At 33.3% G+C, this 11111-nt stretch overlaps 1 protein-coding gene and 1 long non-coding RNA gene across 2 annotated transcripts; one reads left to right on the top strand and one right to left on the bottom strand.

Annotated features, from left to right (window-relative positions):
* Positions 1–999: 999 nt before the first annotated feature.
* LOC142611179 (uncharacterized) lies at positions 1000–3555 on the top strand. The gene is made up of 4 exons (XR_012839971.1): positions 1000–1138; positions 2070–2209; positions 2314–2433; positions 3438–3555. It is a non-coding gene; the product is annotated as an uncharacterized LOC142611179 (long non-coding RNA).
* Positions 2458–7852, bottom strand: LOC142611177 (uncharacterized). Its single transcript, XM_075783225.1, has 8 exons — positions 6781–7852; positions 6553–6685; positions 5726–5941; positions 5322–5477; positions 4791–5043; positions 3452–3852; positions 3014–3130; positions 2458–2889 (listed from the first exon to the last, which is right to left on the bottom strand). The coding sequence occupies exons 1-8, from the start codon at positions 7785–7787 to the stop codon at positions 2554–2556; spliced, it is 2619 nt and encodes an 872-aa protein (XP_075639340.1). The 5' UTR covers positions 7788–7852; the 3' UTR covers positions 2458–2553.
* Between the last annotated feature and the right edge of the window lie 3259 nt (positions 7853–11111).

Here is an 11111-nt window from a genome sequence, read left to right as displayed (position 1 = left end):
TATAGCATATAACCACATGAATGATAAATTTACAATAATTTTATGATAAAATTTGTAATTATTAAAATTTCTCAAAAGGGATATATGGAGCAAAATCCATTGTTCCACACGGCATAAGTTGTTACATTTATACTTATAAATTAGGATTTGGTTCATATCTTATTTGCTCTTTGGGTGTTGTATAATAGTTAAAAAAATGATAAAACTTATAGATTTATTCAAATGTTGTACCTTCCTAAAAAAAAAAAGTTTTTACCTTAGATTTTCTAATTTAATTTAACTATATGGTTGTATTGACTAATAAATCACATAGTTAAATTTAATTGTCCTTAAAAAGGATAGCACTAGGTTTATTCCATTGGTTAATATAACTATGATATTAAATTTAATTAGATAACTTAATGTACAACATCTAAAAAACTATAATTATGAATTTGTACTACATATATTACAATTTACAAACGAATGTGTCTAATAATAAATTGGCAACCGCAAAACACTAATAGAACTCACATTACACATGATCAATTCGTTGTTGCGTTAATAGTCATATTCAAAGTCCACACACAAACACTATATTCATGATAATTGTTGCTCATAGTTGTGTTAGAACACCCTTTAGTTTTCCTAGAAGTCTTTGGTTGACACCTCCTTCTATTTTCAAAGGCTTCAATTCTCCTCATCCACAATTATTAGATAATAATAAAAAAACACTTTTTATTTATTTTTTATGGGTACTAATAGGGTTCAATCCCAACCTTCTTTATTCGAGGACAGAAACCATTACCAATCTTTACTAGAGAAACATTAATATTACTGTTACATAAAGTTATGTGATATTCTTCTCACCAAAAAAAAAAAAAAGTCATGTACAAATAGGATTAGTTAGCATGACAAATAGGATATCCCACTAAAATATCCGAATCATCTAGGAGAGAGAAAGAATATACATTGGAACATTCCTAAACTATATAACGCCTTGTTTCTATTTTTGGGTATTAGAAAAATATACATATGAAGCTTAGAAACCTGAAAACAATACTAGGTAACTAATACCATCAAACTGTCAATATATCCACAAGCAAAAGCTTCTTTTATGAGTTAAACTCCAGAGTGATCACCAAGCATACTTCAAGATGTAAGCTTATATACTAAACCCCTCAGAACTACCTTTTTCTTTGTTTCCATTTTTTTTTTCTCTAGTGGGTATCTGAAGCTTCCTAGTGTAAATTGTCAAATGCATTGATTCTGTATGTGTATATGAATTCTTGGGTCTAAATTTTGGATGCCCAGACATAAAGTTCTGTCTTTTCTTTTTTATTTTGTTTAATTTTGCTTTGCTTTATTGTTTTTTTCTGGTCTGGATCATCCAACTGTTTGTTTAGAATTTTACTCTATGATTTTGCTGAAATAAATTTCAACTATGTTGAATTATATGGTTGAAAATATTGCGTTAGTTTCTTGCTGTTTTTCTAGTGTTGAATCAGTGTGCATTCCTTAGTTAGCAATGTGTCTGAGTTGGGATCAAGTTAAATTGACTTGTTGATGCAAAAAGGTAGTTTGATGAAGTGTTTGAAAATAGGAATGATACTATTTGATATTTGGGTTTATGGCCATCCTCTTTGATTTATATTGCTTATTTTGATGAGTAATGAAAGACCAGTTTGATTCTGTAGAAAATGAAATCTTGGAAATCACTTCTTCCTCCTTTTTTTTAGAAAAGAGTTTTGGATCATTATAGAGTTTGAAACCGTTGAAAATTAACCAAGTGCTACCAGTGGTTGGGTAGTAGAAGAGGAGGGGTATCTTTAGCCCAAATTCCTATTGTTTCTACTGAATGACATGAAATTGTCCACTAAATCTAAACCCAGGAGAAGGGTGTTATGATTTCAAGCTCACCTCTGGGTCTGTAGATTAAAAGGTTTACAAAAGAGCGGCTTTCATATTGTATCAAAAGAATGTAATGCTTGATGTTGAGTATTGAAATCTAGAACTGAAAATTTGTTGTTGCTCATTATCATTTTTAAAGTAATTTACGCATACTCACTATTCAAGAACCACGACCTCAGGAAAGATACGCCCAGTATGAAATGGAACAGATATGAAATTTGATGTTGTTAAGATGTAAGAATGGACTATGAAGGAATGCACATCCATAAAGACCTAAAACTAGCTCAGGCTGAGATTTTGAATTGAATAGTGTCAAAAGGTATGGTTTTGAGACTTCTGACCTTAATTGAGATTACAATGGCTTAATTTTGCTTCAAAACTATATACTTTGGATAACTTTTGTCCAAAATGTGATCAATTTAGGAATACAGTCTCGCACTTGGCAAAAGGAGATCATGCCAACAAGATTTGTCTTACTTGGATCCAGGAATCAGTCTACCAGACACACGACTGTTTTGCTTCTTGGGAATTATATTTGGAAAGGTTGGTTGCAAACCTTCCTCTTATATGGTAATATTCTTTTTATTTGCTGTAATTGATGAAATAATTGATTGATTAAAAAATTCAAAAATCATTAAACTGTCCTCTTTGAGGACTGATATCTTAAAGAATCTCTAAATCTCTAAGGTTTTTTACAAAGGTTTCTCCAATAATGGAACCAGCCTTTACAAATACAGCTGGATAACCAATTGGAGCTTCTACCCAAGCTTCACAACCTTGTTCTGTAAATAGCTTCCCTGTCCAGATATGTTGCCAATTGGAACTTTCTCCCACTGGAAAATAGGCCTTAACATTCTTCTTTCCTTTGTCTAGGACAGGCACCACTAGGATCTCAGTGCCAAGCAAGAACTGCTGGTAACTTAAGTGATGCACATATTCATCTTCTGGGTAGTGGAGAAATAGGTGGCGGCAAACTGGGAGGCCTTTTTGAGCAGCTTCCTGTTTTCAAATAAATTTACAATGAGAGAAGGGGGAGAAAGTTGGGAGGGGGGGGGGGGGGGGGGCCCCATCGCTCACTTCACCAAGTTTGAAAATAAATTAGTATCCAGAGTTCTAGGAATACCTTTACAAGTTGAATTCTGTAAAACTTCCATGCTTTGTACACTTTAGCAAGGCGAGCAAATTGTGATAAAGTTTGGTGGTTTGAGTAGAATTGGCTATTGCTGGATGGCTTGTTCCCCTGCATGGAAAAGACAGGTAAATTCAGTTTCTAATGAGCTCATACATCTTATGGTCTTCAGGTGAAGGAATCATAACGTGTTGGTTAGCAAATGAAAATTTGAAAGGACTATTTTTTAAGGTTGAATGAATTTAGTCCTCCTTTAGATGTAAATGCCTGGCTAAATTTTCATCATTGACACAACCAACATTATTTTTGTCCTTTTTTCCCTTTTCTCTTTTTCTTTATGATCTTTTTTATGCTGGAAAGAGATTCTAATGATGTTGATAATAACAATAATAATGCATGTTATTTTTTCTCATGGTAGGTTTTTTAACTTACTTCATGGGTCCGGAAGACAGTGGTGAAAGCATTTAGCTCCATCCAACGCAAAAGCAACTCTTCACTTCTTGTATAGTTTATAAAAGGTAAGTTTACTGCACAGTAGCCTCCAATATCACTGTGGTTAAAAGCATACCCTGAAAGTCCACTGCTAAGGAGGCCAGTGACCGCACTCTTTATCCCATCATTAGCCTGCCAACTTACCATTTGGTCTCCTTCCCAAAATAGCATCCCCCATTTAGGACTATTTCTGAAACCAGCTCTCATGAAGAAAACTAAGGCCTCTTCTGGGTCTTCTTTCACCTTGCCCACACATTTACTTTTCCATTCTTCCACAAACTCTCTGTTTATTTGGGCCCATAGTTCAGGGTATCTATTATGTGCAGATATAGGATCTTCACCTAAAATGGCAAGTATCCTGATTAGTAGTATATCTGAATTCATAAAGAATAATCAAGTGAGGAATAATACAAAGATTATGTGGCTATTATCACTTAAACCATGGGTACCAATAGACCTATATAGTTTCCTTCTGGCTTGGGATACTTGTGTCTTTTCTTATTCATATGTTTCATTCTTTATAGTTTCTTATTCTTTTGTTCTTTAAATTTTTGTTCTTTTGGGGGCCCAGAAGGCTGGCAGCTTAGGAAATATGATGGTTGGATTTTGCTAATGTGTGCCCTTAGGGCACACAATAAGTATTCATTTTTGGACAAAAATTTCTCGGGAATTGAAAAAGTATTGACAGCTTTTTCAATTCTTGAGAAAATTTTACCATAAATAGATGGCTTAATGTGTGCCTTAACTGGACCCTAAAAATATTAATAAAAAAAGACTGGAAAAGCCTACTGAGTTGGCTTGCCTTGAAAATCTCACACAATAATATGATGATTGTTACATCACTAGAGGTAGTATATTACTTTGTCAAGTTCGTGTACAAAAAGGCATAGGTATGGGAGACGTGAAGAAGTGATGAATAATTATGGTGATGCTTACAGTCAACCCTTATGACAGAACATGACATATTGTTGGTATTGGGAAATATGTTATACTAATTCCTACGACATTTCTTGCGGAAAAATCAGTTGTGGAAGAATGTCTATTTTGGAGTGTTTCTAAAAAGTACCTCTGGATTTGAGAAACACATTAACAAAACCTAGACACCCCCACCTAAAAGAGATGAAAAAAAAGTCATGAAAATGGGGTTTACATTGAACCTGCAAAGAGGATTCTACTTCATTAATTTGTTATCTCACTTTGGCATCACAAGAGACCCACGAGTTAGGAAGGTTACTCTGACCCTCATGTTGACTTTCAATTATAAGTTAAGATTTAAAACCTGAATAGAGAGTGGCATCCACAGGCAGGCCTTCACCAAAATCAGCCATCCATCCTCTGACTCCATCATCCACCATTTCTTGTAAAATCTGTTTGAACCAACTAGCAGTATTTGGGTGTGTCAAATCCAACATTCCAACATCAAAAGCTGTATTAGGAACCATGTATGGTTGTCCATGCCTGTCTTTCACTAAGATGTCCAACTTTATTGCCTCCTCAAAGAGGTTTCTCCTTCTGTTTGGCTTCTCATGAGCCTGTCAAAGCAAGTGAAAACTAATCTTAAAGTGATAACCTCTCGAACTATCACAAGTTGCAACACAACATTTTGTACATGGGGTATTGCCATTGTTTCACTTACAAGATAAAAATATGATTAATGATATATAAAAAAATCATATTGGCCTTTTAAATGGTATTAGCCTTCTTAGTTCTTACAAGGATGCAGTGCACTGTTATTAATGGCAGGTTAGTAGTTGCAGGAATTCTACTAGAATTTATAATGGAGAGCATAAGTCAGGGACAAGATGTTTACTGGAGCTAGACAAGGATTGCAGTATGTCATCACTTTGATATGCTGAGAGTTTAGATCTTGAACTAATTGTTGCCATCCGCCGTACCTTTTTGTATCCACTTCCCAATTCCACCACAATTGTGATCCAATCAATGTCTCCCTTTGGCCCACCCAATCCTGTTCAACAATCACTACACAATATAAATGAATGCACATAGAGGCATGTAACTAGAACCGCATGTTGTAATTTCAAATCTTTTTGAAAATAATGAAAATTGTCTATGGATGGAAAAAAGTCATACTTCAGAAGTTTCAAAAGTTCTGAAGTGGTCATCATTGACACGGGTGTCAAGATTTGTAGAATAATTGTTGAAACAAAATAAAAACTATACAGTTTTGACAGGTTTAAGTATGTCATGCATTACCTGCAACCAAAATGCTGAAACGGGAACTTTATAAGTCCTTAGCTTATCCCAAGTATCGCGTACGGTGTCTGTGCCTCCTTGCATTCCAACCACAGCACCAGATATTATCCACTCAGGAAGCACGGGAGGCCTCCCAATGGTTTCTGTAAAATGTTCAACGAGCTCAGAAGGTGAGTTCCCATGCAATATCCGTCCTTGAACTGAGGTCCCATGTATCTGCAAGCTCCAGCATACAGAAAATAGGAAACTGCATGTTGAGGGGTCGTTTGGTAACGTTTTTGTATTTTTTGAAATACATGTGGGTGAAAAAATATGTAAAAATGCCTGTAATATTGTTTTAAAACTGAAGACGTATTTAAATACATGTACCAAACGAGCTCTTAAGATCTCGAATGAGCCCATTATTTATAAAAAGGAATTATGGGCTTTTCCCTTTTAAATTCTTATTTATGTTTTTGCGAAAGTCCCCCTAGTTGATTGCTATTCACACCATGTGAGCTTATCCTTTCTTTCTTTTTTGGGTATTATATAAGAATATGAAATTCATTACCAATTATTAATCCAAATAGTTCTTCTATAACATCATGAAAAGTATTCATCTTCTTTAACAACATGCATTGCTGGAAACCAAAAAAAAAAAAATGCATTGCTTCTTCCAATCCAAAGTTCAATTTCTGCTAATAATCTAGTTGCTTCAGCGAGCAAGATTCCCTTTTAAAATCTTTTACAACATTCTCCTTATTAGTATCTGAATTACTTATCTGAAACAATTATATACTTATAAATTGTCATTATGGCTGAAAGATCCAATAGTTATCAGAAAGTACCTGAATCTGAACTCTATCATGTCTGGTCAAATCGAATACTGAATATTCATAACCTTCAAGATAAAGAGATCGCATCTTCGATGTCATATAGAATGGAGAAGGAGCATACGTTGTACTCCAATCACCCCCAGCTCTGTAATGAGGAAAAGAATGATTCAACTTCAAATTTACAATACTAGTCATTAAAGAGCATTAGGTGGTGTAAGAGCTATATTCTTTTTCATTTACCTGTAGCTAACCAAGTTAGCTGCAAAAGTTATAGGTTGATCTCCTCTTCCTATGCCTTGCTCCTGAACAAAAATAGGCACCCTTATGCCTTTGAAATCCATGTGTGAGAATTGCTCCCCAAAACCATAAAATCTCTCTTTAGCTTCACTTGAATAGGTCAAGCAGACCCTGTTGAATTTCGTGGACTCTGCAACTTTCATCTCTTGTATTTCCTCCTCTGCTGAGGAAACTGTCACATACCCTCTTGGCCTTGAAAGGTACCGAAAGAAACCAAGCTTCCTTTTCCTTAACTGCCCCAGCCTCCGCCTAAAGCCTCGGTATCTTCCTGTAGGTGTTGGGGAGGTTTTGTGGCTTTGCTTAAAGCTTGGTTCCCCAAGCATCACTTGGAAACCAATCTGATTACTGGTTTTCTGATCAAACAGGAGCCAATACCTTGCAGAAGTAGAAGTCTCCTTTGTCTCAAATTGTATATCTGCAGAAATGCCATCTTTTTGAAACAGCTTTTTCTTTTTTTTCATGCTGAAAATCCAACCAGATATTAGCAAAATAGGGTATTGGGAACTATTCAAATCATTTTTCTGCTCAAACCCATATTGAGAATCTTGATTTATTGCCTCTAATGAATGATCCAACTCATTGATTACCCTTATTTCCTCAATGGTTTGGTGATTACAAACCAAATGAACATCTCCATCTTTCACAACAAAGGATCCTCTGCTTTCTTCCACCTCTGTTTCAGCCAATGCAGCAGACACAAAGGCTTGGCCTGGAATGGTAGACCATATGAGTTTAGATGGATTTGATTGATGTGAAATGGAGAGATAGCCACCATTGTTTGAGCACCAAAGAAGCTGGAAATCCTTCCCAATTGAGAATTTTTTGTGTGAAGGCACTCTTTGGGAATTGAAAAACAGAGTTCCTTGAATGAAAGGGTGGGAAGTTTGAGTTGATGGGAAAGGGTTATTAAGATGTTTGTGGTGCTTTTTGGTGATTTTGAGGTTTGACATGCTGGGAATAAAGAGAGAGATGGTCCATCCAATCCTATTTATAGATTCCAAAAGCAAAACTTTAATACAATGTAAAATATTTTCAAGATTCCTATCAACTTTTCTGGCCGCTTTTCAAAGTTCAAGATGGAGAAAAGTCTTATGGTTTTTTTTACACTCTTTTTTGTTGTTGACGTTTGTAATTTTTGGATTGATATTTCCCTTGTGAACTTTTGTCAAAAAATATTTGAGAGGTTCTTTGCTTTCTTTGGGATTGAAAACTAACTTCAGTTTTTATCTACTTTTGGTGGCTAAATTAAAATTGTAAATAAGAAACTGTTTCATCTAATATACTAGAAACGTCTATATAGGTTTTGAATCTATCCAAATTATAATGATGACCAAGTCAGAATTTAGCAAAATTTGTGCGGCTAAATTAGAACATTACTAGAGTGACTTGTTAGACCGGTGAGGGCTTGAATGGTCCCAATTGGCTGCCGTTTTTGGATTTCTATAAAGAGGCCAATACTCAAATAGAGGGACAGGATTGGGAAAGAAACAAAATTTTAGTTGGACCGTTCAGGTTGTTGACTATATGGTCATTATATGAAAATATTCAATAAAATTAATGAGTTTTGGCTGACTTTTGGTATGCTAATCTTGACGATTCCTATTTCAAAAACTTTATAGGTTTCATCCATTGCATCACTCTTATTATAACACCTCTTTTTCTTTTTCTTTTTCTTTTTTCTTTTAAAGTATTATATCTGTTTCTCCCTTTGTCCTTCTTTATTATTTGTTAGAATTTGGGTATTCTAAACTTGTGTTCAAAATAAGATGTAATTTTTATTAATAAAAATGTGAGCTTTGTAATTTAACTGGTTGCCATATTTTTTATTTTTAATAGAGATATTTAGGATTTAAATTCCTTTATTCCAAAGTTTTAAACTTTATATATAATTCATTGATGATAATGAGATATAATTCTTTATTTTGTGAAGTGATTTTTTTTTTGAGCTAGTAAAGTACATTTATAAATGAAATGATAACATGGGATAACATTTTAGTCTTTAGGTTCATGTAAGAAAATGAATCCTACTTCCTCATTTATTTTTAAAAAATTTCAAATTTTTTACAATAATGACAATGCTGTCCTACAAATTTGATTCCAAATTAAGTTTGTCTCTAATATGGTCCTTAAACTAAGGCAAACTGTTGCTTCAAAATGAGGCTGCTACGCTAAGTAATGGCTTACTATCACTTTCTTGACAGCAAGTGTTATGATTCAATTTTGTAACCTACCCAAAATTGTATTATGGACAGTTTGCACTTAACACTCACTCCATTTTGGAATACTACTTTTCCCAATGATGTATCTGACCTGCATGTGCTTCTTGGTTCATTTTTTCAGTTCATCTAGCCGTTATAACTGGCATCATTCATTTTGTTCATACATGTGTTCGCTTATTGAATCTTTTTTTTTTTTTTTATTGAGTAAAAATCAATAGAATGCTCGTCCATGTTTGTCTCTTGAGCTTAGTCAATGTATTTGCTCCAAACTTCTCTTTATGAATGCACGTAGCCTTGTTTTGGGCAAAGTTCATTGTGTAATCATGCACGTTCGAAATTTTGGGCAGAAGTGGAAAAAGTGCACGTCTTTTGCTCATTCTGACAAATCTTGATTGGTGGGATCTGCCGATCTGCCAAAATTATGCATACTTTATTTGTCCATACATAAATTTTTTTATAGAAAATTTACATTTTCAACTTGTAATTTTAGGCGTAATAAATTAAATATTATAATTAAAGTAAGAAATTAAACTCATAAAAAAATTAAAATATATAGTTTCAATTTTAAAAAATAATAAATTAAATCACAAGGTTACAAAAAGCAACAAGTTAAACACTAATCAATTATGTTTGAACTATAATATAGGTTGATGCTTTAATTTGTTAAAGACACTGATTTAATTTGTTATTTTTTGAAATGATGAGGGTTTGATTTGTTATCACCATTAAATTATGGAGTTTATAATGAAAATTATCCCCCTTTCTATAGAGATTTCCAAAATTCCAATCTCTCATCCCATGTTGTAACTATCAATTTTTAAAAAAAAAAATTATGATAAATTACATTTTTCATCATTTCATTTGATCCTATCATAATTTAATTAATTTTTTTTTGTTATAATTGACTCTCAAAAAAGTTTAAAATAATGAAACAATTACATTTCCATTCAAATTAACTAATTTTGCATTAAATGAACAAACAATATAGCTCCATATGGTTGGATCATATCACAACTAGTCCCATAAACTTTTTTAATCGATACATTTTTACAATGTTATCTTGGTCCAAACTTCCCCTATTTTTTAAAACCCTTTTTGTGAGGATAAGGACGAGGCCTTATTGGATTTGATAGACACTTCATACTTGTTCTATCCAAATTTCTTCTATATGTAAATCTAGTAATTGTAACAGGGTGTTTCAAATGTTAACCTATTTTGTTGGAGGATTTTATCCCTAATGTATACTAACAATTTATTTTATGAATAAAATTTGTAATTTTTCTAAAATAATAAAATCTATATATATAATTAAAGTTGAAATTGAGAGAAAATCTAATTAGATTTTAAATTGGATTCCAATTGTTTTTTAATTTTGCGTCACGTGTCCTATCTAAATTTTTTATTTTTATTTTTGAAATTTTTTATCTAGGTGAGTAAATACTATGCAAAATATTTAATTCTTACACTAGGTATAAATATGTGTAATTGTGATTATTTTTAATTATACTGTGCAATACACGAATTATTCATCGGTAATAATAATAATAAAACATTTATGAGACCAAATGTAACCATTTGCTTCTGTTATTGTTATTGCTGGCTATATATGAAATGTGCTGATACTGTGGTGTGGCTTGATATTTACTTGGTGTTTTTTTTGTCTTTTTTGCAAATGCACTTAAATTACGCTAATTTTCAACTAACTCTACTTCTACTTCTACTTCTACTTCTACTTCTCCTTCCCTCCCTCTCTACCCAAATTGGCCATAAAAGAACAAACTCTTCAGTATCATGAAGCAAGCAGCAGCCGTTAAAAGGATAACATGTTCAAGTAAGATAACAGCCTTCAGATCAACAAGCATGCCCTCAAAACTAAAATTTGGAAATCAATAGAACATCTTAATTTAGCATGGGGAGCATTTGACAGGATTTACAACCATGTTCCCAGGATTGCAAACTGGTTATCATAGTATCATCCATGAACTAGGGGTGTAATGGTGAAATAGTGTCTCAGCGTCCCTCAAGGGGTTACTATTTGCTATAAGGGCTCTAACC

This window comes from Castanea sativa, chromosome 9 (genome assembly GCF_040712315.1).
Source record: "Castanea sativa cultivar Marrone di Chiusa Pesio chromosome 9, ASM4071231v1".
Taxonomy (NCBI): domain Eukaryota; kingdom Viridiplantae; phylum Streptophyta; class Magnoliopsida; order Fagales; family Fagaceae; genus Castanea; species Castanea sativa.
Note: the sequence above shows the minus strand (reverse complement) of the source record. Positions and strands in the feature narration are given on the sequence as shown.

Coding starts and splice junctions, on each gene's coding strand:
- LOC142611177 (XM_075783225.1), bottom strand. CDS start 7,787: ATGTCAAACCTCAAAATCACCAAAAAGCACCACAAACATCTTAATAAC. Junction 5,044..5,321: donor GCAATCCTTGTCTAGCTCCA/GTAAACATCTTG, acceptor TTGCTTTGACAG/GCTCATGAGAAGCCAAACAG. Junction 3,131..3,451: donor CTGTCTTCCGGACCCATGAA/GTAAGTTAAAAA, acceptor TTTTCCATGCAG/GGGAACAAGCCATCCAGCAA.